Raw genomic sequence first — 25,499 nt, forward strand, 5'->3', positions numbered from 1 at the left:
TTATTTTTTGTCAGATGAGTGGCAGTGTAACCTGTCATGATTTCTCTGTGGAGTCCACCTACCTTTGAGTCATGGAAGAGATGCATTTTCAAGCCTGGACAGAAAGGTGGAGGACCCTGATAAGTGTTGACATTAAGGGCTGGAACATCTTCACCAGACCTGGAGGAGTCTCTCAAAGATATGAAAAGGAGGTGGCCCTAAAATTCTTCCATTTGCCTTCTCTGCCTTAGAAATTACTTTTGTTCGATGACCTTAGATAATGACCAGGATCGGGTATTTTTCCTAAATATTGTCTCTTGCCCCCTTTTGGTAGCAGGATATTAGCTTGGGTCTAATCCAACAGCTCATCTTACTACATTTATATTAGGGGAATAAATGTACAGTATAGGGGCTGGCAGAAGATAGGAATAAATTCCAAATAATAACTTCATACCAAAAAGACTTACTTTATATGTAAACTGTCCTGTAAATTCATCCTAGGCTTGAAATGCAAAAATTTATTTTTTCCTGCTTGTATATTTTAGCCTACTGTGGATATTATATGACACATTTTTTTTCATGTATTCTCTGCAAGTTGAGTCATACAGAATTTGTGGTACTATATAACGTAGTTACTAAAACTTAATGTGTTGTTGTTTTTTTTTTGCTGGAAAATACAAAAGGCAGAGTAGAGGCTATTGCTATCTACTCTCATCATGGTTGACTCTTCAGAGTTTAAAATCAAAAATCTAAACATATGTGTAATCAGATGCTGCTTCCTGCAGCTTTGGTGGCTGAGCAGTATTTACTTATTTATTTTGTGGCAAAACTACACAAATTATTATTGTGTAAGTTCTTAATGCTTGAAGCTCTCTCTGTAGATGTTAATGCTACTGTTGATACCTACTGTAAAAACAAGGGTCATATGAATGGCACCTTATAATCTTACCTGACAGTATACACATCTCATAGCATCTGAGCTTGACCAGTAGCTCTGTACCTCAAGCCCTTTACTTCTGGTTGAAAAAGAGTGTAGTTCCATATACGGTTCTATTGTCTGCAGGTAGCTCTCCAAGATAAATAATCCATAATGACTATCTTCCTTCCTCCCTTTCCCCTAGACTACATTAGGTCACGTTGTGAGGGAGTAACTGCATTGCAGGGGGGTAACCATGATGTACGTCTTCCTCTGCCTGTAAATTAATCTATGTTGCCTGCCTATATGAAAATGTGGATGTGAAATTTACATCTGAGAAACATTCTGTGCAGATAAGGGAAATCACATCCTTAAATGGAATCTGTAGTTTATCTAGACTATTATCTTACTTCTGGTGTTAATGTGCCTTCACTGTCTACTCATTTTAATTTACCTACTTGTCTGCTGCATTAAGGAACCCTCTGCTACCAGAAATATGTTTTTTAAATATTCTTAGAAGATGTAACTGTATTGTTCATAATAAGTTTTCAAAATCTTTGGATATGGAACTGAATACCTTAACAAGTTTTTGGCAACAAAACCAAACCAAAACTCCACAGGTTTTTAATTTCACTTAAGATCAATGTTTTTTTCCTGGCAGTGTCCCTTTTTTTTTTTCTTTTTTCTTCCTTTTTTTTTTTTTTTTTTCCCTTCAATTTTCTCTTTAGGATAAGCAAGATTTCAATATATTTGAATTTTAAAAAAATTGCTACCTTCCTAATCCATGCACAAGGGCAATCCTCAGTTTTGGATTTGCGGTGAATGGTAACAGAAAGAGAAACATTATGTGCCGTAACTAGCTTGTGATCAAAACATGAATTCTACAGCCTTTGACTTCAGTAGGAATTTTGTCTGAATAAACCTTTGCTATCAATTTAATTACTTTTGCTGTGGTGTCCACTCTTGTACTTCTGTTGTCTGTCAGGCTATATGTACATGTATGTTTCATTCTTACATAGGTAAGCTCTCTTTGGATTTCAGAAACGATATAATTGCGCAACTGTATGCAGATAAGGTCTGCAACAGCAGATTTTATGTAGGAAAAGGTGTGAGTGAATGCATAGGTAATAATACTCAGTGGCTGTACGGCTTACATTTGTTCAGGTGTTTGTTCTGTCCAAGGTTAAGATGACCTACCTGTAGGTTCACGTGTGTCCTCTACCTGATTTAAAGGAATTTGAATCTGAAGTTCCTGCTGTGCAGGAGGGACATCTTGAGGTTATGCTATTCTGGGGAGAGAGGTGTCTCATTTTAAAATCCTGATTTGTTTAAAATACTTTCACATTCTTTGGAGCATAAAGTAAGAGTTAAGGTTAACCCTAAGTTGAGAGTTTAGTAGTAAGCTATATAGTTATTTTCAGTCTGTCTGATTCAGTGTGTGTTTTGTCTTTAAACAAATGAAAACAACTTTGGCAGAATTTTACTCCACTATCGTACAGAGCCTTGACTAGTTCAGGTTCTTGAAACTTCACAGACTGTTCTGAATCAAGTGAAAGAGGGATTGAAATGTGTCTCATCACTGAGTGTTCTCACCACTGAGAGAACTGAGTCTAGTTATTAGCCTGGCTTGAAAAAATTAAAAGGTTTATTTTAAAAAAATGTAGAAACAAGCAGTACCCACAGTTTCACTTGAACATGTTTATTGTAGGAATCTGCCACCTGACTTCTAAATTTCAGGTTCATTGGAATTATACTTTGAGTGAACATATATTCCAGGCCTGCTTACAAAGATTACAACTTCACCTTAAGCCTTTTACTTCAGAAATTTATAACTCTCTGGAAGTTGTATATCAGATCAAAAATGTATAAATTCAGTAGTGTTTTAAATTTTAAAGTGTTGAGGATGTTTATTCATTAATGAATTATTTAAGAATCTCAGAAAACAGCCTTTTGAGATATACAAATGGGCATTGACTTACTTTTTGCCAAACTTCTACTTGACTTTTTCTTATTGAACTTGATCCCGGTGAGTTCTTTGAAAGTGTGAAATGTCATACAATGCTTACTTCAAACTAAATAAAGAAATACATGAATGAATGGTAGTCATAGTTGTCAGAAAGCAAGTAATTTCTGCCTGAGAGTCATTTTGTGCATAGGGAACAAACAAGGCAATATTCTGGTATGTACAAATGCATCTTCTTTTGAAATTTGTATAGTTACAATATCTCCATGTTACTTTTGCTATCAGATAGTTTTTAAGGTAATATCAAAAAATACACAGATATGCTGAAGTTGGCGTTGTATTAATAGAAATTGAAATTGATCTATAATTTCAACTAATTGTGTTCTAAAGGGAAAATAGATATGTAAAAATATTATAGAGTATATTAGACACTGTTTTCTGTCTTCTACAGATTTCCTGTTCTTCAAGTCCAACTGTAACATCAACTTCTAGTAGCAGTAGTTCTTTGTCACCTCTGGGACCTCTTTGTAGACAGAGATCATTAGCAAATGGTGTTCTGTGTTCTGAGTCTAGTACATCAGGTGTTTCTTCACCAACATCTAGCTATCCAAAAGCACCAGGTTTTGAACGAGAAGATCAGGTATGTGAACAATATGGGTGTAGAATTACAAATGCAATCTTAACATAATTTGATTCAGAAGAAAATGTTCTCTGCCTCACATATCTGCCCTCATTTAAAACAGAGTTGGGAGCCGTCTTCTGTTGTGAGCTAAACAGTGTCAAACTACAGTTGTCACTGGCCAAGAACACCCTTGCAAAGTGTCAACTGATATATAGTAAGTTGTAACTTTGCAGAAGCATTGTGATTGTTATTTTGAGCCCATGTAGCCTAGAATAAAGCAAGATAACAATGAAAAAACAAACAAACAAAAACTATCTAGACTTGTTAGGGTTTGCTTTTAATTTTTGTTGAAAACATGGTGAAAATACACATTATTTCTGGCTGTTGAGACTATTTATGAGTGCTAATCTTTGATTAATTTCTGTTTCTTGTCCCACCTGCAGCTACCTCTCAGACAAGTTCATTGCTGAGACAGACCAATGATAAAATACAAGCCTCTTAAAAAGAGAGCTCTGTAGCAATAATTGAGAAAAGATGTAACATTGATTAAAGTCAGTTTTGCCACTTAGTTCACCATCAGTGAGTAATGTACTGCTACAAAGCATGTGTCTGAACAGCAAGAAAGTCATGTGCTTGCCTTTTCCTGGCCACATTGAATCTGTTTAGAGAGGAGGCAGTGAGGGACTTTGGAACTGAGAAAAAAAGCATGGAGGCTTATAAGGAGGAGAGTTGCAACAGGGAGCATTCACTGCAAGAGAGATTAGCAATCTCCCAAAGGAACAAGCGCAACAGAACTGCTCAAAGGCAGCAGAAAGAACTGATTATTTTTTTTTTCCTAAAGAGACAGGAGCCATGCAGAGGTTACTGTAATTAAGGAAATCACTGAAAATTATTAGTCTGAAAAGAGATGTTTTTCATTCTGCTCTTCAAGAACACAGCGGGCGTAGAGAAAATGCTTACAGTTTCCTTTAATTTATATATGTTTCACTCATTTCAAAAGTTATCTTATTACAAAATGGTCTTCAAATAAAATCTGCCCTTATGTTTGAAATTGTTTTGCTTGTTATTTGTAGCATCATTACTTAAAGGGAAAACATAGGCAGTTCCACTGAAACTTATGGCTAACTCAGGCTTCTATCTCACCAGCCTCTTGGAGAATTATTCCCCAGCTGGTGAGCACTTCAAACATGTTATTTAAGTCACAACATAGTGCTAACATGGCTACTCAGTTTTTGGACCAGAAATAACTTGCATGCGCTCAGTTGTGCATGTAAGTGGAACAGTTGCAGCTGCCTTTCCTTTTTCACGTACATTGACTTTATGAGCATAAAAATTCAGTGCTCCATATGGGACTGCAGTGAGGAAAACAAAGTCATCCTCTTTAAGGCATCGTTACAGGGATGCCAGTGACCCTTCATAAACTAATTAGATAATTTATAGCAATGACTCATTAAGTTCATATATTATATAGAGTTTTCTTGTTTTAGGCAAAGCAGCGAAGTTTCTCAGCTGAGAATCAGCAGAAAATAAGTGAACAAGACAACAAACAGGTATTGCCAGAAGCTAAACACTGTAATATTTTGCCCTTTTTGGTCATCCATTAATGCAGTATCAAAGTTCTGTGGCACTTTGTAATATTCTAAGGAAAAATTGCAACTAGTGACAAGACAAGAGGCAGTGAACACAAGAACTTCTGTCTGAATAGCAGGAAATGCTGCTTTACTGTGAGGGTGACTGAGCACTAGAGCAGGTTGCCCAGAGAGACTGTAGAGTCTCTGTCCTTTGAAATATTCAGAAGTTGTCTGGACATAGTCCTGGGCAACCTACTCCAAGTGCCCCTGCTTGAGCAGGGCGGTTGGACCAGATGATCTCCAGAGGGTCCATTCCAACCTCAACCATTTTGTGATTTTGTAGTACAGGGTGAGAACAAGAACTAACAGAGGGAAGCGGCACTGTGTAAAAGTGCCTGAGGGTCTATGTAGACAGCAAGCTAAATGTGAGCCAACAGTGTTGTCTGGCTGCAAAGAAGACCAAACATTATCCCATGTTCTATTAACAGGAGCATGGCAGTAGATCAAGGGAAGGGTTTACTCCACTCTGTTTTGCACTTTTTAGACCACAACTAGAATACCACATTCAGTGTTGGCCCCCAAGTATTAGAATTACCTCAATAAACTACTTAGAGCAAGCAAGTTCAGTGAAGGGATGACAAGATGGTCTGGGTCCAGGAGCACTTGTCCTGTGAGGAGAGGCTGAGGAAGCAGAGCTTGTTTAACTTGGAGAAAAGAAGGCTTCAGGAGGACCCAATAGCAGCTTTCCAAATACCTATGGGGAACTCAAGAAGACAGAGCCAGCATGTTCACAGTGATGCTACTGGGTGGACAAGAGAGAACTTATAAGCTGGAGCAAGTAGCTAAGACTGGATACAAGGAAAAGTTTTTCAGCATTGGGAGAATCAAGCAGTGTTTGCAGAATTTGCTTGTACACTCTTCATCGTTGGAGGTTTTCAAGATCAGACTACTTCATAGACAGATTAGCTCTGATCAAGTGGTTGGACTAGATGCCCTGCTGCAGTTCCTTCCAACCTGAATTACATGAATTTTCCTATTAGCTAATGTTCCTAAAAATATTTGCAGGTTGTTTTCATTCTTTTATTCTCTTCTTATTAAAAAAAAAATAAATAAAAAAATTAAAGCTATATAATTTGCACTTAATTAGTGCAGAATGTTTGAAATTCTGCTAAGTATTATAAATTCTTGACATCTTTTTTTAAATAACCTTTCTCTCCTGACTCGTTTCTGTTTATTTTGTCTCTCTGTTCTGTTTAGATATCCTCCAGCATGGAGTTTGGAAGTCACAGATAGTGTCAGTCTTGGTCTGTCAAAAGAGAGGAAGGAAAGTAACCTTTGAGCAGCCCAAGTGCATCTCTGTGGAAACAGGGTGGGACAAGAGGCTTGCTGCTTGTAAATGTGGTAGGCAGAAATGAGTAAATAGTCCAGCAGGTGTAGGTATTTTTGCTGGGGAGAAAGAGTACTAATTGAAAAAATCCATCAGCTTTTTGTGGGTGTGTGAGGTTTCTTCACTCCACTCGCACCAAGAGGCCTCAGCTTAAGATGGGACAGGCCAAAAGGGCATGTATTTTGAATGATAATTTTTCAGTAATATAAAAATTCTTAGCATGTTGCATTGATATATTAGAGAATATGTTGTTAATTCAGTGTAAATTTTAATGTTGGAACAAAGCTTGGAAAAGCCTATCATAGAATCATAGGATAGTTGAGCTTAGAAGGGACCTCTGGAGGTCTGTAGTCTATCTTTCCCCTTGTCAAAGCAAGGTCAGCTAGAACAGGTTGCTTAGGACCTTGTCCGGTAGTGTTTATCTTCAGGAAGGGAGACTTAGAGCTATATGCTTCAATGTTTGGCCACAATTGCGTGTTTGTGTTTTTTTTTTTTTTTTTTTTTTTAAAGTTCAATGTCTAAGTGTAACTTTATGTACTGCAGTTTGTGGCTGTTGCCTCTTATCCTGTCACTGGTTGCCACTAAGAAGAATCAGTCATACCAGGTTTAAAATTAATGAAATTTCTGGTTTTGTAATTTTTTTAAAGACTGTACCACAACAGCCTGAAATCCTTAAATCCTTTTATATATCATAGGTTGTATAGTTTGTAATAAGATGTATACAGTTTATTTAGATTATTTGTATTTTTCTGTAAATCTGGCTGTTAGAGTAGTTTTTCCTAGCTATAGCTAAGGAAGGAAGTTGGACTTCAGCTGAAATTGCAGCAAATGCATGGAACAAAAGCATTACATTACATTTTGTATAGGCTATAGAGCAGCTCTGCTCCTCCCAGAAGATTTTGTGACAGTAGTTAGCATCACATACTTCAGGCAGGACCTGAAAAGCAAAATGTCTGTTGTTGGGAGGGGAAAGGTGGTGGAGAGAAGTTGTTTGGCATTGATGAAGGGATCTTCTCTCCTTTGAAATAGATATTTATTTCTGCTTATACCAGATGAAAGAATACAAGCTTGGAAATGAGATTGTAATTGTATTTGCTAATCTTGCAGAGTTCCTTGGAAATTGTCTTTTTCATTCATTCTTTCAAAGTCATACTGTAAAATACAGTGCATGTCTTACACAGTGAGGATGGCCAGAGATCAAAACAGAGAGCCAGAGAGTTTGTGGAATCTCCATCAGCAATTAAAACACGACTGAACAGTTCCTGTAGCAACGTGATCTTTCAGTCTGGACAGAGATACTTGTCTTATGTTCGTGGTTCATTTTGATGGTCATTATCAGTCTCAATCTTGTATTACGTCTACTTTTGAAATAGGAAAAATTCCATAGTATTAGTAGAAATCAGGAGAGTACTCAGTAGATAATACACAATCATGGTTCATCCCATAGAAAGCAACGAGAGGATGTTGGATTGATTCAGTCACTGTTAAATGTTGTTTTTCTTAACCAAAAGACTCAAGGAAGTGGGTAAAACAATAAAAAGAATTCATATGCTGGAGAGCTTTCACCAAGACCATGTAGACTTTGTGAAGTTATTTGCTAGTTTAGAATGCTTCATGGTTACATTTTGTTTGTATTTATTACATTTTTTAATTTAATGGTATGAATTCTATGACAACACTATTCAGCTAGAAAGAAGTAGCATAGATACATGTCGTTATATTATGTGGTACATGTGTGTAGGTCAGTCATGTTTCGCAACTGTCTAAACTGAAGATCAGTTTATGTGCCAACTGTATTTAGATTAAATGGGAAAAAATGCAGATCAAATAAATACGTGTACAATATGTGTACAAATGTATTATGAAATGGTACAATTACTCAGTAGATATTTTCCTTTTGAAAAGGGTCATCAGACTACAGCTGACTAACTATGATTGTAGAGTTTATTTGAAGTTACTTAAAAACCTTTTTTTCTGGAAGCAGAATTCCCTCATGTGATAGCCATGTCCAACCACATTAGAGAAATACACGTTGGTAAATTATAATGAAGATTATTCTAATCTATTCATTTAGAGGTTTCTTCTGGATTTCTTTTTCTTAGAACTGAAATAACTTTTAAAACTACATTCTATTTATTTCATGTGTTTTCACATAAGTCTCTGTAAGTATATATGTACTAATATATATATATATATATATATATGTTTGTTTGTTTGTTTGTTTTTAACAGAACCATCTCAGTGTTTTTTCAGTGGTTAATCCACTTGCTTCAAGTATAACTTCCAGTCTGGCCTCCAGTGTTGGATCAGATTGTTCATCTCCTCCAACTGTCTCAGCTGTTAGTGCCAAAGCTCTCCCATTTTATTCTGGTGGTAACACAGTTGAATCACTTACAGGTAAGTCTTAACATTCAACCTCTGATTGTATGTGGTTTGCTGCATTATTCAATTCTCCTTATTTTAATGTAGGTTCAGAACAGGTTTTTGGTAAAGACAGTAATGTTGTACGTTCTTTATTATATGTAATTAAAAGCAATATCTGAATGTTAATTTAAATGATTTTCCCCAAAATCATTATTTTTCACAACGTCTCTAATGTGAGCATAGGAATGAGTGAACAGGACATTTAAACTAATTTGTCATTGGTAGTGGCCAACATAAACCCTTTGTAATGCAACTCAGTGTGTTCCTAAAAGTAATGTCAAATCAACATCTGTTGATGGGCTGCTGAGATTTGACTTATATATATATATACACACACATATATATATATTTATATGTATCTATTTATGTTTATATATATAAAGCACCTATCATCATATTGATAAACACTTTTTGGAACCACTCTGATGACAGGGGTAAGAACAGGAGTTGGCCTATTAGTACCTCTGCACTTCTGTTCCCAACAAATTAAAAAAAAAATAAAAAAATCCACATTACTGTGCTGACAGCCTGTCTGACTGGTGTTTAATAGTGCTACTCTATCAGGGTTGGAGGGACGCCTATTATGAGTGGCAACAGTTTGCACTGTGACACCTCCAGCTGTGTGGCAGAACAGTGCAGGCGTCACAGAAGGGCAATGGGATGTGAAGGCTCAGACCCATTACCAGTCAAAACATACCAGCAACAGTGAGCTCCTATTAGGAGAGCGCAAGCTAACTTTGCACACAGAGCATGCTGTCTCTGTGCTTGAGGCTGAATCAGTGAACCTTCTGGACTCTTCCAAGTTTCAGAAGATCACCAGACAGAAATGCATGTCAGTTAAATGTATCATGTCAGGGGGGATGGGTGACAGGGGGGACTGTAAGCTCAATTTTAGAATGGGTACAGGGAAGAGAGAAAGAACGAAGACATCTTAAATTTCCAGTTCTGCAAACAACAGCCCTTGATTTCTGGGTACCCAGGACAGGTTCAGGAAATACTCAATTCCAAAATCTGTGTCCTTAACCCAGAGCCTTTCCCTTGTTTGCAAACAGCTAGGTTTTTATGGTCTTATGGCTTTTTATGTGGAAAACGGTAAAAGGGTATAAAATATTTGAGTAATAGACACTGATTTTCTATCTAAGTTCTTAATAGCAGAGGGAAGAACTTCAACAGTAACTTCATGCAGTCGGTGTTCGGCAATTGTATCACGTTATCCTGTTCTGTTCATTGTCACCAGAGAATGGAGATAATTAGGTATACTCAAGTGTTTAGACATAAGTACGTTCTCACTCCAAAAATAACAGAACTTGACACGTGGTGGGAGAATATCTGTTTTCAACAGTATGTATAGAGAGATACAGACATTTTTATCCTAAAGAAGGAAGATACCACTATCTTCCTAACCATAGCTGGATGTTGATAAACTGGAAAATATCTACTGATACAGTGTGAAATACAGTGAGAATTACTCAGAATCTATCTGTTCTCAGCCCCTGAAGACCACAGGTGCTTTGCTGGAGATTCATCAGGTAGAATGTAATCTTTATTACATTCATTATATTACTGTACTCATTGCAGCTTTTCAGTACTTAATGGGGACTTATGAAAAAGATGGAGAGCAATTCTTTGCTCTATCAGATAATGACAAGGCAAGGGGGAATGGTTTTAAACTAAAGGAGGGGAGATAAAGATTAGATGTTAGGAGGAAATCCTTTAACAGAGGGCAGTGAGACACTGGAACTGGTTGCCCAGAGATGTTGTGAATGCTCCATCCGTGAAGGTGTTTAAGACCAGGTTAGATGAGTCCCTGAGCAACCTGATCTAGTGGGTGGCATCCCTGCCTATGACGGGAGATTGGAACTAGATGATCCTTAAGGTCCTCTCCAACCTGAGTCATTCTGTGATTCTGTGATTCATTATTTCCATTTCTGATGCTGCTGTCAAAACTTCACAGAATCACAGAATGGTTGAGATAGGAAGGGACCTCTGGAGGTCATCTGGTCCAGCCCCCATGCTCAAGCAAGGCCACCTAGAGCAGGTTGCCCAGGGCCATGTTCATATGCCTTCTGAATATCTCAAAGGATGAATATCTCCAGTAACTTCATATCTCTCCATGTACTGGGCAGCCCAGAGCTGGACACAGTACTCCAGGTACTGTTGTATCAGCCCAACACTTCTTTAAGTATCTGCCTCATGGCAGCACAGAACACTAGCAACTTGAAATTCCAGGGCTTATGTGTTCTCCAAAATGAAACGTACACATTGTGTACATTATCTAGTTTGTAGTTATGTAGTTTGGCCTGATGAAGTGCTATGTACTTTTTCTGACATCATATCACTGCAGGCTGAACAATGTGTATTGCATGTTCATCTCCTTCTGTCAAGAAATTTGTTAGTCTTTGAACACATATCAACCATCTCATGCTGCTGTTGGTGGTTCACCTGTTTGAATTCACAAATGTATTGACAAATCAAATGAATCGTTTCAAGAATACAAACTTTGAGAGTTTGGGGATGATGTGCGTATTTGATCTACAAAACTGTGCTTGTATCAAGATTTGCCTTTACTGAAAATGTAGTTGGTATGGCTCAAAAAACTCTCTTCTCTCAGTCTTGTAGTACAGAAGGGTATAAATGGCTCTTGAGCCAGCAGTGTTCACTCTGAGAGAAACATATCACTGATAGCAGAAAGGAGTGTCAGGATATTTTCACCTTCTTCCCAGCCTTCTAGAACATTTTTGAAGGAGTTATGTCCTTCAGTTAACCCACTGTTCTTTTGCTGTGAACCTCCAAGAAGCATATGGCTCCGTGAACATTAGGTAGTTGAAGGTACTAATTAGTTTTTCCCTTAGCTTTCTCTTTCTTGAACAGAACAAACCTGTATCTCTTAGGTTGTCCTTGTATATTATATGCTTCAGTACCCTAGCCATCCAGGTGGCAACAAACTGGACACACTCCAGTTTGTCAGTGTCTTTCTTGCACTAATTGTGGTACCCCTGCTATGGTCTCACAGGTGCTTGGGAATAGTTGCTTCCCTCAGCCTTCTGCCTATACTTCTACTAATGCAAGCCAATATGCAGTTAGCTTTTACTGCCCACGGTGCATACTGAATTCATTAGGACTCCTAGATTTTTTTTTCTGCAAAGCTGCATTCTGGTCATTTGGCCCCCAGCCTGTACTGTTGCAAGGGGTAATTCTATCCCAGGTGCAGCATTCTTCTATTTGCCTTTGTTGTACTTCATGATGTTTCCAGCAGTCCTTTTAGACAGCCTTGTGTGATTCTTTTAAGTGGCAATCCTGCCAGCCAGCATATGCACAAACTTGTTGAAACACAGGGCACTTTTACAGTAAATATATTTTATTCAGTAGGCTATGACAGGGAATGTTTTGTGATTCGAAAGACACTGTTTTTTCACATCATGTGGTGTAAGTCACATGACCAGGGAGTTGCTGTGATTAGCTGGTATACTTGAAGGTTTCTGTGTTTAAATCAATGTGTACCAGAGACCAGGAGCCTGCAGACAGTGAGTCAGCACTTAGCAATGGTAAGTTAGGCGTTTGCTCTTCTAATGTTTCTATGAAATAAATGTATATAGAATATAAAATCACAGATCTTTTTCTGCAGTCTCACAAGTATATAGCTTACTTTCCTAAAAGATTTGTTTTATGATCTGGGTGTTAGAACATAAAATAATTTTAAAATTATTTTTAGATGTCAAAGTTAGAAGGAGATGAATTTTAGTTTGCATTCTATGCAAGTAATATAATTTTGTCGGCTTACAATTAATATTTTCAGAGATGCTATGGATTGAAAACACATTTCTGTCAAGACAAACAGTTCTGTTGGAATAAGTAGGGGCTAGTTGACTGTAACAAGTTACTATGAGATCCAAGGTCTAATTTTCTGTACTAGATGTGCTAAGTCAATATATTTTTTTAATTGTGATATACAGAACGAGTGTTGCAAAGTAATCATTTAAGAAGTTGTATGCTCTGTTTCCCATGTCCCACTGTCATTCTATTATTGAGATTAAGAGATTCTTGATTCTTCTGAGACAGAATATGCCTCTGCTGTCCACAGCACCTGTTTTTATAAAATGGTTTTCAGGATGCTATTTTTGTTAACTGAATATGAGTCATAACATACACATCTCATGTAAGTATAAGTTAATGTACTTTACTGTGAATGTGTAGGTCTTGTATTTTTTTCTCAAAGGAATTTCATATATGTAAGTTCTTTTTCCAGAGTTCTACTTCGTGGATATACAAGACGGCATTGAAAAGGAAGTGCTGAGCAAAGAAAGTGAAGTGAGGTGAAAAGAAAGAAATCTGAGTAGAGCAGAAAAATAAAACATTGTAAAACAGAGAAGAAATACATAGTGTTCTTGCAGGAATTGGTGCACTGAAGAATTCTTAAAAAAAAAAAAAAAAAAAAAAAAAGTAAAAAAGGAGCTGCAGCAAGAGAAAGGGCTAGGTGGGAATGGGAAAAGGGGATGAAAAGGGGATGAAGGGTTAGGGGAGATGCGGGAAAGAGTTGCATTAGCAAGAACTGAAAACGCTTTGTCAGACTTTGTCTGTGGGGTCTGAAGCCTTTTCTGTGGTCCTTCATCTTGATTTCATGGGGAGCTGCAAGCCTTCTGTGCTCAATAGTCCTCAAGAGCTGGGGAAAAGAAGGAGTCAGGGGAATCGAGAATAAGTATGCCAATCAGATAAAACAAGCATTTAATATTGAGGCTTGGGTGGTATGTTGAACACTGAACAAAGATGGAGTGGAAGAAGGTGTGTTGCTGTTATCTACTCCTGTCAGATTCCAGGGAGATTGGGTGAATAGCCTGGTTTTGTTCTGATATAAAAAAAAAAAGAAAAAAAAGAAAGAAGCTTAAGTTGAGAACATAAAAGCTTCACTTTGCGTGAAGTAGTGAAAAATTTTAAAAATGAATAAATGAAAATATTTTCAAAGAGATAGGAGAAATTGGAGAGATTAGACATGCAGAGTATCAAAGCAGAAAGATTTGGAGAGGAATAAATAGGGGAGGGGCAGTAGTGAAAGGAAAACCATTCAAGTGGTAATAGAAAGAAGGTGAGACCTTAACACAAGGGTCTGTTTGCCAGCCTGATACTTCACTTTGTTGTCTGTGTTAGGTTCTGGGAATGTTTTAGTTACTTGCTTTGATTTCTGTTGGATACTCAAGCATGGAGATTTTGCCTGTCTGAGAGCCTTGCCATTTAAGGAAAACCTGTGTCTCTTCCTTTGCCTCCCATATATGTTGTGATCTTAAATGCTGTCTGTATTCGCTCCCTGCACTCCACTGACTTTCCTCGGTGTGAGTTGGAATATGAGAGAGACAGAAAGTATCAGAAGCTTTAAAGTCTAGAAAATAAATAGTAATAAAAAGTCAGCCTCTTTTATGGTAGGGGAGGACCAGTGTGGCAGAATGAGTTAAGGCCTGACTCACATGAGGAGAATGTGACAGGTTAGTAGTCTAGTAATGGTGCAGGCTTAGATTTGATCTACTAATTAAGCAGTACGATTTATGTCAGCCTTGCAGTGTGTTTTATTCCTGCCTGTCATAGTTGCGTTATAACATACTGAGCCAGGCACTGCAAATAACTTTTCAAATTTTCATAACATCTGGGTGATGTAGGGAATTGCAAGAGCTTGAACAAAAGAGTTTGTTTTGCTCTTTAAATATAATGATAGTGCTAATAACTGGATTTTAAAGCGTCTGTATGATTGAGAGAATTTTGATTTTTTTGAACGAAGAGCTCTTTTGCTCTAAGAAAAGTATCCTTCAAGAGTTGCCAGCTCTTACCAGTTCCTCTATCTCTAAAGACAGTATTCCAGGGGATCTCATCCACATTCTCAGGTATCTTTGTCGTGAGCATGATTTTGTAGTATGTGAACCTTATTTCTTACTGGGTATTTTGTTCTGAACCGTTTAGCTGAGCTCTGTTCCGTGGATGCTATTTCTAGTTCAGTAAATTCCCTTTATGTATTATCTGGAGCTCCAAGACTGTGGAGTTGGTTAGATAGCCCTGGTCAGCATTAGAACATGCCAATAGGTAATAATCCTATATTGATCTTGTATAAATTGTAAGGGGTTGAGCTTGGTGCATAGCCAAATGCAACCTCACTCCCCCATCCTCAACAGGACAGGGGGAGAAAATAAGGTGAAAAAAGCTTGTGTGTCAAGACAAAAGCAGGGAGACTGCTTACCAATCGCTGTCATGGGCAAAACAAACTTGACTTGAGGAAAATGAATTAAATCTGTGGCCAATTAAAATGGAATTGGACGGTGAGAAACAAAGACAAAACCTAAAACACCACCACGCCCTTTATCTCAGGTTCAACTTCATTCCCAACTCTTCTACCTTGTCCCCCTTCCCCCTTCCTCCCTAGCACTGGTAAGCACAGAGGGATGAGGAGTGGGGTGTTGCAGTCAGTTCATAACAGTTTTCTGCCGCTCCTTCCTCCTCACGCTTGTCCCTGCTCCAGTGTAGGTCCTCTCCATGAGTCTGCAGTTCCTTCAGGGAACGGCCACTTGCTTCACCATCATTCTGTCCATGGGCTGAAGGGAAATTCCTGCTTGCACCATGGACTCTTACATCGCCTCTTACTCGCTCCACTATGGTGCCTTCCAAACCTGCTGTGGGTTGCAGGGAAATCCCTGCCCTGGTAGCTGGAGCACATCCTCCCAGTCTTTATTCTTTGACCCTGGTGTGTTCGTTCACAGGGTTGTTTCTCACACCTTTCTTTCCTCAGTCCTCAATGCTGTGCAGCTGTTTGCACTGTCTGAATTATATTTTCCCAGAGGCAGTCAGTTTCATTGATGGGCTCAGCTGTGTCCTGTAGCAGGTCTGCTATAGAGATGGCTGGAACTGGCTGTGTCCAGCACAGGGCAGCCCCTGGCCTGTTCTCACAGAGGCCACCCCTGCAGCTTCCCAACAGCTGCCAAAACCTTGCTACGCTCAGGCAGATCGTATTTGCCAAAATTCAACTGGGTTTGAAGAATACTTTAAGTGCTAGAAAAGAAAAGTCTCTGTTACCATTCCATACAGCATTTGCTTGGGGTCTTTACTTTGGCTCTTAATGTTTAAGAGAATTCTTCCTGTGCCAGATCTTTAAACTAAATTCCTTTACTTTGTTGCTTCCATACTTATCTTGCAAATAGTGGTGTAGGTTTATTGTCTGATATGTTGTGTGCATCTGTGGTTATATTTATGTCTGTCCTGTATCTTCCTCATATAGTTGGACACAAGGCTGATTTTGGTAACACATGTTGAGTATTTCAAGATACATTTTGGAAGACATTGTGGCAGCGCAGCTTATAATGAGCATCCCTCTCTTCATTTTTTTGAAATACTTCTTAAAGGAATGACGTTTTCTCTGATGACATGAATTCACCAGTTTTAAGCAAAAACTGAAAAATAGAATTGTGACTCATGCTTCAAGTACAATTCATTTTACTGCTTTATTTTCTTTAAAGAAAAGATGATGTAATTTTTATTGGACATTCAAAACTATTGAGGACTAAAATCTTTAGAGTAAATATTGAATTGTTTCTTGACAGGAAAACCCAGTGCATCTGTGCATGTTCATTGAAGTAGTTGTATAACTTAACATCCTTTTAAAAAATAATAACAATAATGATTTTTATTATTATTATTTTGGAAAATTATTGACAACACAACTGTTTGACTAAATTATTATTTTAAACTTCATTTCAAAATCATTTTTTGTAGAATTAAGTACATTTGACATTTAAAATCTACTGAACCAAAAGCAAAACTATGTAGAAGAAAGAAATTGAGCTATTTCTGGTTATTACGCGGTTTAAAATTTTCAAGGTGTATAGTCTTACTTTCTCAACTCCAGTTTATATATTGAAATAGAAAACAATTTTTTTCTTACTCTTCAAGTTCCATTCAGTTTTACCACTTCTATCAGTTGGCTGTAAATATGACTGAGTCAAATAACCCGATCTGAAAAATGTTTTCTCTTTCTCTGGAGCTGCAGATGATGCCAATGCTATGTAAAGCTACACATTCTGTTTTCAGGTGCTTGGAAACCTAATTCTAAGTGTTCAGTTTAAAAAATATTTTTGCAATAGCAGATAAATAATGTTTTATTTTTTTAATGACAGGTATTGGAATATACAAGAATATAAAATTTAATTTGAAATTATACATTTTTCAGAAGAATATTTACAGAGATGTGTCTTGCTTTGGAACTTTTTTTTTTTTTTTTTTTTTTTGTGCATGCATAGGTCAAAGATTACTGGGAAGTTCAGCACCTGTCAGTATTCCAGGTTCTCTTGTTCGTTCCTCATCTTTACACTCATCATCATCCCTTTCAAGCTCTCCACTCAGTTCTCTTTCACAATCGCTGTCTCAGTCTTTTGTTTCATCCACTATGGTTCCCCACCAACAGCAGCCCCAACCCTTGAAGTCAGAACACAGTATGTTGGGCACCTCAACCTCTTCTCACAACTCTTTAGGTAAGTTGAAGGCTGCACTTTGCATATTTTAAGAGAGGAATCAATGGCAGGTCAGAAAGGCTCAGTTCAAGGCTTTGCATGTTTCCTGTGAATTAATCTGGAAGATAAAGCCTAGCTAATGTGGTGTATGGGAGAAAGTTCAAGGAGCTAACGTTCCTTCCTAAACAAGGGGGAAAAAAGAAACATTTTCCAGACTGTACATGTCTGAAGATAATAAAATAATGAGTCTTGCAGATAAAAGTATAAATTTTGTATGCATGGTGCATTTACTTAGTCTGAATGTGAAAAATTTTTCAGCAGAGTGTATAGACTTTTTTTTGTGGTTTTGTTTTACAGGTTTAAATGGTGTTACAGGGAGCATTTGGGACTTTGTGGCTGGGAGTTTCTCTCCTAGTCCGTCCCCAGTATTAAGCATTGGCACTACTCTCTCAATAAGTTCAAACACAAGTGGGAACGAACTAACTCGAGTTAGACAGGAACTTGATGATGCCAAGAGAAAACTAAAACAATGGGAAGAATCTTGGCAACAAGTAAAACAGGTACACTAATTCATGGTAGTACTATTTTTTTTCTATATTTTTATTAACAAACATGTACCTCCTGTTTTCCTCTCTTACATATTTTATTATTCTTGGACACAGAGTTTCATTACATGCTGTGAAATGAATAGACTGCAAATGCTGTTTCTTCCATCTTCCAAATAAGCTGGTGGCATAAAGGAAACAGACCTTTTTAAAAGTCAGTCTGCCTCTCTAGACCGTGACACTTGCACAGCCTCAGGATAGTGCTGAACAGCAATGTATCTCAATGTTAGGTAACTAAAGGCATACTTTCCCTCCTGTATCTCTTTCAGTTGGTAAGAACACACACAAAAAAGATTTGCCAGTAACTATGGCTGTATAATGAGCCTAGATGATACACAGCCATCTCAGCAGTCAAACCGGGGCTGATGATAACTGCCAGTCTAGTGCATTTTCTGTAGTCCTTTTCCTCCCCTCATATCATTCTCTCTGTGACATGGAGTAGCAAAGTAGCTCTAGTACATTTGGAAAGTTTTTGATGTCTCCTGACATTAGATTATGAATATGTGTTCATTTATAGAGCCCCAAAAATACTTCTAGATGTTTACAGACAAGTAGCAGTGACATATCTAAAAATTAGGTTAAGGCAAAACAAAAAGAATTGTTAATTAGACAGTAGAATAAGTAGGGAAAAGCATTAAATCAACTGTGATAGCATCCTTATATCTAAAATTAGAGATTGCTTTCATCTTCGAAGGCTTTTGAATTTGCTCTTTCATTTATAACTTTACAAATATATTTTTTATATTCTGGAAAATGTTTTCTCCCAGGCATGTGATGCGTGGCAAAAAGAGGCTCAAGAAGCAAAAGAACGTGCTGATGTTGCAGCTGCTGACAAGCAACTCGCTCTTCAGAAGAAGGAGGAAGTGGAAAATAAATTAAAAAAGCTGAAGGTGCAGTTAGCTGCCTGCCTATCTACTACATTACCTTACATAAAAAACTCTGGAGACATAGAAAAGATATCCTTGCCAATGCTTCGTTCCTTACAAAGTCAGCTGCACTTAGATTTAGGGACAGTAGATGAGGTAAGTTTTCTTCATCTGTGTAACTACATTTGCTTAACTGAAACTGACAGCTCAGTCACCCTCAGTGAGATACATATGCCAGGTTTCATTTCAGAGAGCATCACTGATCTCAATGTCAAGTCTTCCTTTTCTGGATTACACAGTGGTTAAAATTTCTCAGCCTAACGGGTTCTTCTAATTTTTAGATCAGCTGTCAGATAAATGACAAGAGTTTCACAAGAACTCTAAGAATAATTTAAAAAAAATAATAAAAGATCTAAACAGTGGTTTTCCTCCCAGTACCTAAATAAATAAAGAGTTGCCCAGAATAAATGAAAACAGTTACATGCTATTCACTTGTTTAGAAGGTGGATCGTGAGGTTTAGCAGTAAGAGCTTGCATAGTCAGAGACTAGTACAGACTTGGAGCATAGAATCACTGACATTAGAAAGGACCTCTGGAGATCATCTAGTCTAATGCCCCACTCAAATCAGGGAAAACTTGAGCAGGTTGCTCATGGCTGTTCCTGGAAGTGTTTTGAATATCTGCAAGGATGGAGACACCACAACCTCTGTAGGCAACCTTTTCCACTGTTTGACCACCCTCACTGTAAAAGTGGAATTTTCTGTACTTTTACTTAGTGCCTAGTGGAACAATGCTCTTCTTTCATAGGATACCACCAAGAAGAGGCTGTTTTCTTTACCTCCTGGCACAAAGTATTTATGCACACTGATAAGATGTCTGCTCTCCTTTCAGTCCCTTAGTCACCATAGTGGCATAATGCTGTATTCCATCTTCTCTCAAATCTAAATATAAGTTCTACCAAAATGTAGGATGTTCTTTTGCTGTCACATGGACAGCATTTCTCAGGGCTGTCAAAGCTTGGAAGTCTGATGCCAGTCCTCAAACCATAATCAAGGAAGATAATAATGACCATGGACTGCTCCAGGCACAAAAAGCCTCATTCCTACTTAAGACAGTCCTGGACCCAGCTTGGTTCCCGATTTCTTTTTCCTCTGCAGTCTCAAAGGATAGTAACGCCATACATAATGTCAATTCTTGCTATTTTGTTTGGACTGTGACAGGACTGTCCAGACAAAAAAAAAAAAATTTAAAAAAATCCTTTCACTACTGAAACAGTCTGCCGTACCCCAGTACCTGTTTACCTGTTTGAGTACAGCAGTGTCTTCCCTGTCTCAGTGCACCTCCTGTACAATGCCATCTATATCAGCATGAACTGGAGCCTTGAAAAAAAGCTAGGCTTTCTTTGAAGACATTAAAACATAACTTAAGTCTTTGGCAAGAAAGCAAGTAGATGAGACTTGATATTTACCAGGTTCCTATTACCAAGTATGTTTGGATTAAGGACCACTATTGTTTTTCTCCTTAGGGATTTTAAATATGAGCAAAAGAATCCTGGAATCTCTTTATCTGAACAAAGTCATTAGATCCTGGAATGGGAATCATCTCAGCCGGCTGGAGTGATTAGAATCATTACCAGCCTTTACAGTTCCTCAGTCTCTCTTTCTTTTACCACTGTGGTCTCTTCTCACCTAGCTCTTCCTTCCAGGAGAAAGTTGCTGTCTTACACAGTGTTATAGTGTTCTGGATACTTCTCTTAATCTGAGCGTCTCTCTTTCAAGGAATTAACATGCCTTGTAGATGCCTTTAAATGCTTCCTGTTCCTTAGTAAGGTTCATATGGTTTACTACATGGACACATTTATTTGTAGTTGTAACATCCTCCCTTCCCCAAAGTCAGTATCAGTAACTTTATTCAAAGTGTGTTATATTTGTGAATTCCATTTTGTCTTCACACAAACATTTTTCACAGACTAAGAAAATGTAGTAGTGGTTTAAAATGACAAAATAGGGAAGTACGTGATAATGAAAAAGGGTACTTCTTCTCTCCTTTTTTTTTCCCTTTTTTTTTTCTTTTTTTTTTTTTTTCATCACTCATCTCAGTCATGCAGGAAAACTGCAGTCCAGAGGTGCTAACCTAGATGTTTTCCATTCTAAATGCACATGTATTCTTCTAGCTGCTACTCTAAATGTTGTGCATGCATGCAGTACTCATGACCTGCAACTCAGCTATTCATCATACAAAAACATTGTCCTTTGTGTTGCTACAACAGAAGTTTATCCGGGACAGCTAAGCATCAAATCACTAGAATGTGACTGTATAGCTTGGATTCATTTTCACTGAGTGCAGTAATCATCTTACAGGTGATTTTTCAGCTTCAGTCAAAGAAGTGTATAGTATGTCGAGAAGGTGATCGTAGCATTATCCTGAATCCATGTCAACATTACATACTTTGTGACCACTGTGCAGCTAGACAAGAAGAATGTCCCTGTTGCAAGAAATCAAAAAATCCACGGTAACATAGAGGCATGGTACTTATATCATGTTTATGAATTAAAACTATTTTATGTTTTTGTATTTTGTATAGGAATTATATAAGTCACTGATAATTAGTCAACTTAATAGTGCTAGGTAGATTTTGATTTTGTTGTAAGAAACTTAGTTGCTTTGCTTGCTCACCTTTACATATCAGTTTCAGCCATTCAATGATTTTTTATTAGTCTTGAGATTCTTTTGTTCCTGCCCAGTTCCATCCCAATCTTTTCCCATCCACTTACATTCTTAGTGCGCAGTCTACCTAGCTTCATTTGCACCGTAATCACTTAGTATAAATTTTACCATAATGCATGAATGAAAGTATTTATACCTATTATTTTCCTTATCAGAAGATAGATACATAGATATAGTAGCTACACACTAAACAGTACAAATGGTACCTTTGCCATGTCTGTTGTGTATGGTATGCCAGAGCCAGTATTTTGGAATTGGTCTAACAGTATGTTTACTTGTTTGTTTGAAAAATTATATGAATAATATAAATGCACTTTTTATTTTTTTTTTGTTAGAGGATATGTTGTAAATTGCTTCAAGCTGCTTTCTAGGTCTTAAGTTTATTTTTAATACACAATAATATGATGGTTTATATATGTGTACTGTGAATTTTAAATATTTCAGATGGTTTTACTGTTAAATCATAATATGATTAAATAGAAGTGAGATCTTACCTAGATTTTTTACAATTTATAAGTTAATTGCATACTACAGTATTTATAAATGTACCAGTGGAAAGAAAAACAGTGAGGCACATGTGCTTTCATATTCAAGGGTATGTTTTACATTTTGTGAGACAGATCAGTTTTAGTAAACAACTGTGCATTTGCATTTCTCTCTTTGTTTGGATGTTTGTAGTCTTAAATTTTTTGTATATTACCTAACTTGTGTGGTACTTAATGGGAACCTGTATGATACACACAATAACTTTTATAAAGTGCCTATGCCAAATGTCATATAGAATAGCAGAAGACATAAAAAGAGAATTTTGCAAATAATTTCTATTGCATAATTTTTTATCATACAATTTGATGATAATTAGAATACGTCTCTTGCTTTTATAAATATTTAAAAATACACTTTTTCAACAATGAGGTAACACATTTGAAAGGAACTACAAAATTACTTAAGTATGTAATCAGGCAGTGGCACTCTTGACATAGCGATTCTTTTAAAAGGGTGGTAACAAACTTATTTCATCTTGGTTGTTTGGAACATTCAGTTCAGGAGGAGAAATTAGTCAATTACTGTATGTTACTACTATCTACTTTTCTTACAATTGCCTGTGTTATTCTTTCTTTTGTTTAATACAGGTGTGACACTAGTACAGCTTACATTGAAATGACCTACTACTGTGTTACATGATTTGTATCTCCGTATTATTGTATTCAGAATAGGGATTGAGTTCATAGGCAGTAAAGAGTTTATCTATTTAAAGTTAATTCATGCTGAAACAAGCAAACATAAAACAACAAGATGTATACTAAAATTATTGTTGTTAAAACAGATAAAGCTTTTTGATTTCTGTCAGTATTAAATATAGGACCCAAGCCAAAGGTACTTAAATTATTGTATCCTCACTGGGTTTTGTAGTCTTTGTATGAAGGCTTCAGTTAGCAAAAAAATAATCATTACATACTTCTGTGATAACTAAATGTACAGGCTCATTGCTGCTTTCCTAAGACATGCCAGCCTGCAAGAACGTTACAGACTTTTCAGGAAGGGAGAAGAAGGATAAAATATTAAATATATGTCTACTTATTCCTATTTTAAAATTTTGTTTGAAGATCATAGTAGTCTATTTTAAATAAACATCAAATTTGGGATTTAAAATGTGGTTTTGCTGACTTTCACACAGTTGCTCAAAAATATTTGTATTGAGAAAAGTATAAAATTAGACTATATTGGTATTTTCAAACATGCTTTTGTGCCCTAATCATGTCCTAAAATAAAATGCTGTTCTGTTTTAAAGGTTTAACCAGTTTTGGACTTTTTTTATTTTTTTTTTTTTTTAATTTAAAAAAAAAGAACTTTGATCATCAAGTTTGGCTGTCTTTTTGCATCTCTGCAGTCTATGACAAATATTCGTTTTTGATCTGTAACAGAATTTTGGACTAAAGCAGAGTTAGTCACATGAGATTTTTTAAACAATAAGCAAATCAAGGAATAATGTGAAACAAGATGTTATTTTGGATACTGGTGTACTATATTTATCCACAATGTGGAACAGTTTTCTGCAACTGTTGTACTCAAAAACATGTTTAGAAAGAGTTTGGTCAGAAATTCTGCTGTGATATTTTAGAGGAAACCAGTTCAGCCCACATTGTGCTGCTGATATGCTGCGATGTGACATTTGTTTCCTAAGAGATATGGAAGTATGTTTTCTTGCTTCTTGTCAAAGTTTATTGTTCGTTGTGTGAATTAGTGTGCAATTGCCTGTGATCCTATAGCTATTTTTGGTCTTTCTCTTTTTACATTTTTTTTGGTAGTAATAGGTGATTTTCCTCATCTTGTGATGCCAACAAAAAAGAAATTTAAACAATATTTGCAGCATGAATCATCACATTGACATTTATAGTTTATGTGTGTTGCTTTTTTTTAGAGGAAATAAATGAATATGTTGAGTTTGTTGCTTTTTAAACAGTTGTATGTTTTGTGTTTTATAATGATGAATCTTGAAAATAATGTTGTGTGTCCCATAGTAATACCAGTATTGAAAATTTTGCATATGTTCCCCTGCAAGCTTTTGTTGCGCTTAATTATGGACACAAACTATTGACAAATCATTTAGTGAAGAAGGAAAAAAAAAATCAGATGAAAGAAATGTGCCTATATGTGAAATTGTCAGGCTGGGCAGCTTGCTATAACTACAGACAAACCTTACGTGATTGCTTGAACCATACATAGCACTCAAAGGGAAGTGCTATAAATGTTCTTCATAAAACTCTTTATGTGAGAAGTTATAAGCAAAGTTTTATGTATCGTAGTAAAAAGTAAGTCAACTGCCAAGACAAATAAATGTGTACTTTTACTCCAGTACTTTAAAATGGAGGATAGTAAGATACATGCACTTGACTAGAGATGACTATTTAGAAGTAAAAAGGGAACCCTGACCCTTATAAGTATTTGTCCTTGTGTTATATATACTATCTAGAAAATACATTATATTTTAGTGACACTACAATACAGTAATTTGTTGCATTTCCAAAATATTTTAAAGCAAACTAAGTAAATTTTCAAGATTCATTTTGTTTTTTAACAAAATTTTGTGTTAATTTATGTAAGAATATTATTTTATTGTGGATGCCGTTATGCTGTCACAATTATTATGGCCTGGGGAATAATAGATTAAAACTGGGATTTCTCAGGGTTTTTACAGTTAAGAGCTGTAATTTAACCGAAAGTATGCTAATCACTGGTAGATCCCAAGCTGCATGTTATAAGTTTATTACTAGTTTTCTTTGAATAGCTGATTATTACAGACATACTTGTTTTCTTACATATTGCCATTCAGAATATTCTAGTATAAAATACAGGTAATCATATTATTACTGTCACACTATACATGTGTTAACTGTGGTCATCATCAGACCTTAAATAAAAAAGGAATTTTTACTCGTATTAATTTATGAAAGCTGTTAATATTTAGAGTGTACAGAAAGAAACGATTTTGTGAATTGTTCTTAATACAAAACATATTATTTATAATGCATACCCATTCACTTGTAGTGAACTGTTTAAAATTCTTAACACTTGTCACACTTTTCTACATGATAGCATTTATGCAATGGTTTACAGAAATCATGGAATTATTTTTATTACCAACATGGAAATAAAATTTTGATCTTTATTTCTGAGCTATACCGTGTTTACAGAGAATCAAAAATTTACAAATCTGTTTTTCTCTGCAATCTAATCATAGAATGGTTTGGATTTAAAGGGACCTGAAAGATCATCTAATTTCAACCCCTCTGTGAAGGGCAGAGATACCTTCCGCTAGACCAGGTTGCTCAAAGCTCCATCCAACATGGTCTTAAACACCTCTGGATATGGGGCATCCACAACTTCTCTGGGCAACCTGTTGCAGTGCCCTCATCACCCTTAGTAAAGACTTCCTTCCTAATATCTAAGCTAATTCTGCC

The 25,499-nt window shown here is 36.6% G+C and overlaps 1 protein-coding gene across 1 annotated transcript in view; it reads left to right on the top strand.

Annotated features, from left to right (window-relative positions):
• Positions 1-25,255, top strand: part of UNKL (unk like zinc finger) — a 48,387-nt gene extending 23,132 nt beyond the window's left edge. The window contains exons 9-16 of the mRNA XM_082772271.1: positions 3,310-3,498; positions 4,968-5,030; positions 8,670-8,835; positions 17,130-17,360; positions 17,697-17,899; positions 18,712-18,966; positions 21,171-21,322; positions 22,671-25,255. Coding sequence (XP_082628397.1) covers positions 3,310-3,498; positions 4,968-5,030; positions 8,670-8,835; positions 17,130-17,360; positions 17,697-17,899; positions 18,712-18,966; positions 21,171-21,322; positions 22,671-22,722 — 1,311 coding nt within the window. The 3' untranslated portion in view covers positions 22,723-25,255. The remainder of the gene's footprint in view (positions 1-3,309; positions 3,499-4,967; positions 5,031-8,669; positions 8,836-17,129; positions 17,361-17,696; positions 17,900-18,711; positions 18,967-21,170; positions 21,323-22,670) is intronic.
• The last annotated feature ends 244 nt before the right edge of the window (positions 25,256-25,499 follow it).

Source organism: Aythya marila, assembly GCF_965140915.1.
Source record: "Aythya marila genome assembly, chromosome: 15".
NCBI classification, from domain to species: domain Eukaryota; kingdom Metazoa; phylum Chordata; class Aves; order Anseriformes; family Anatidae; genus Aythya; species Aythya marila.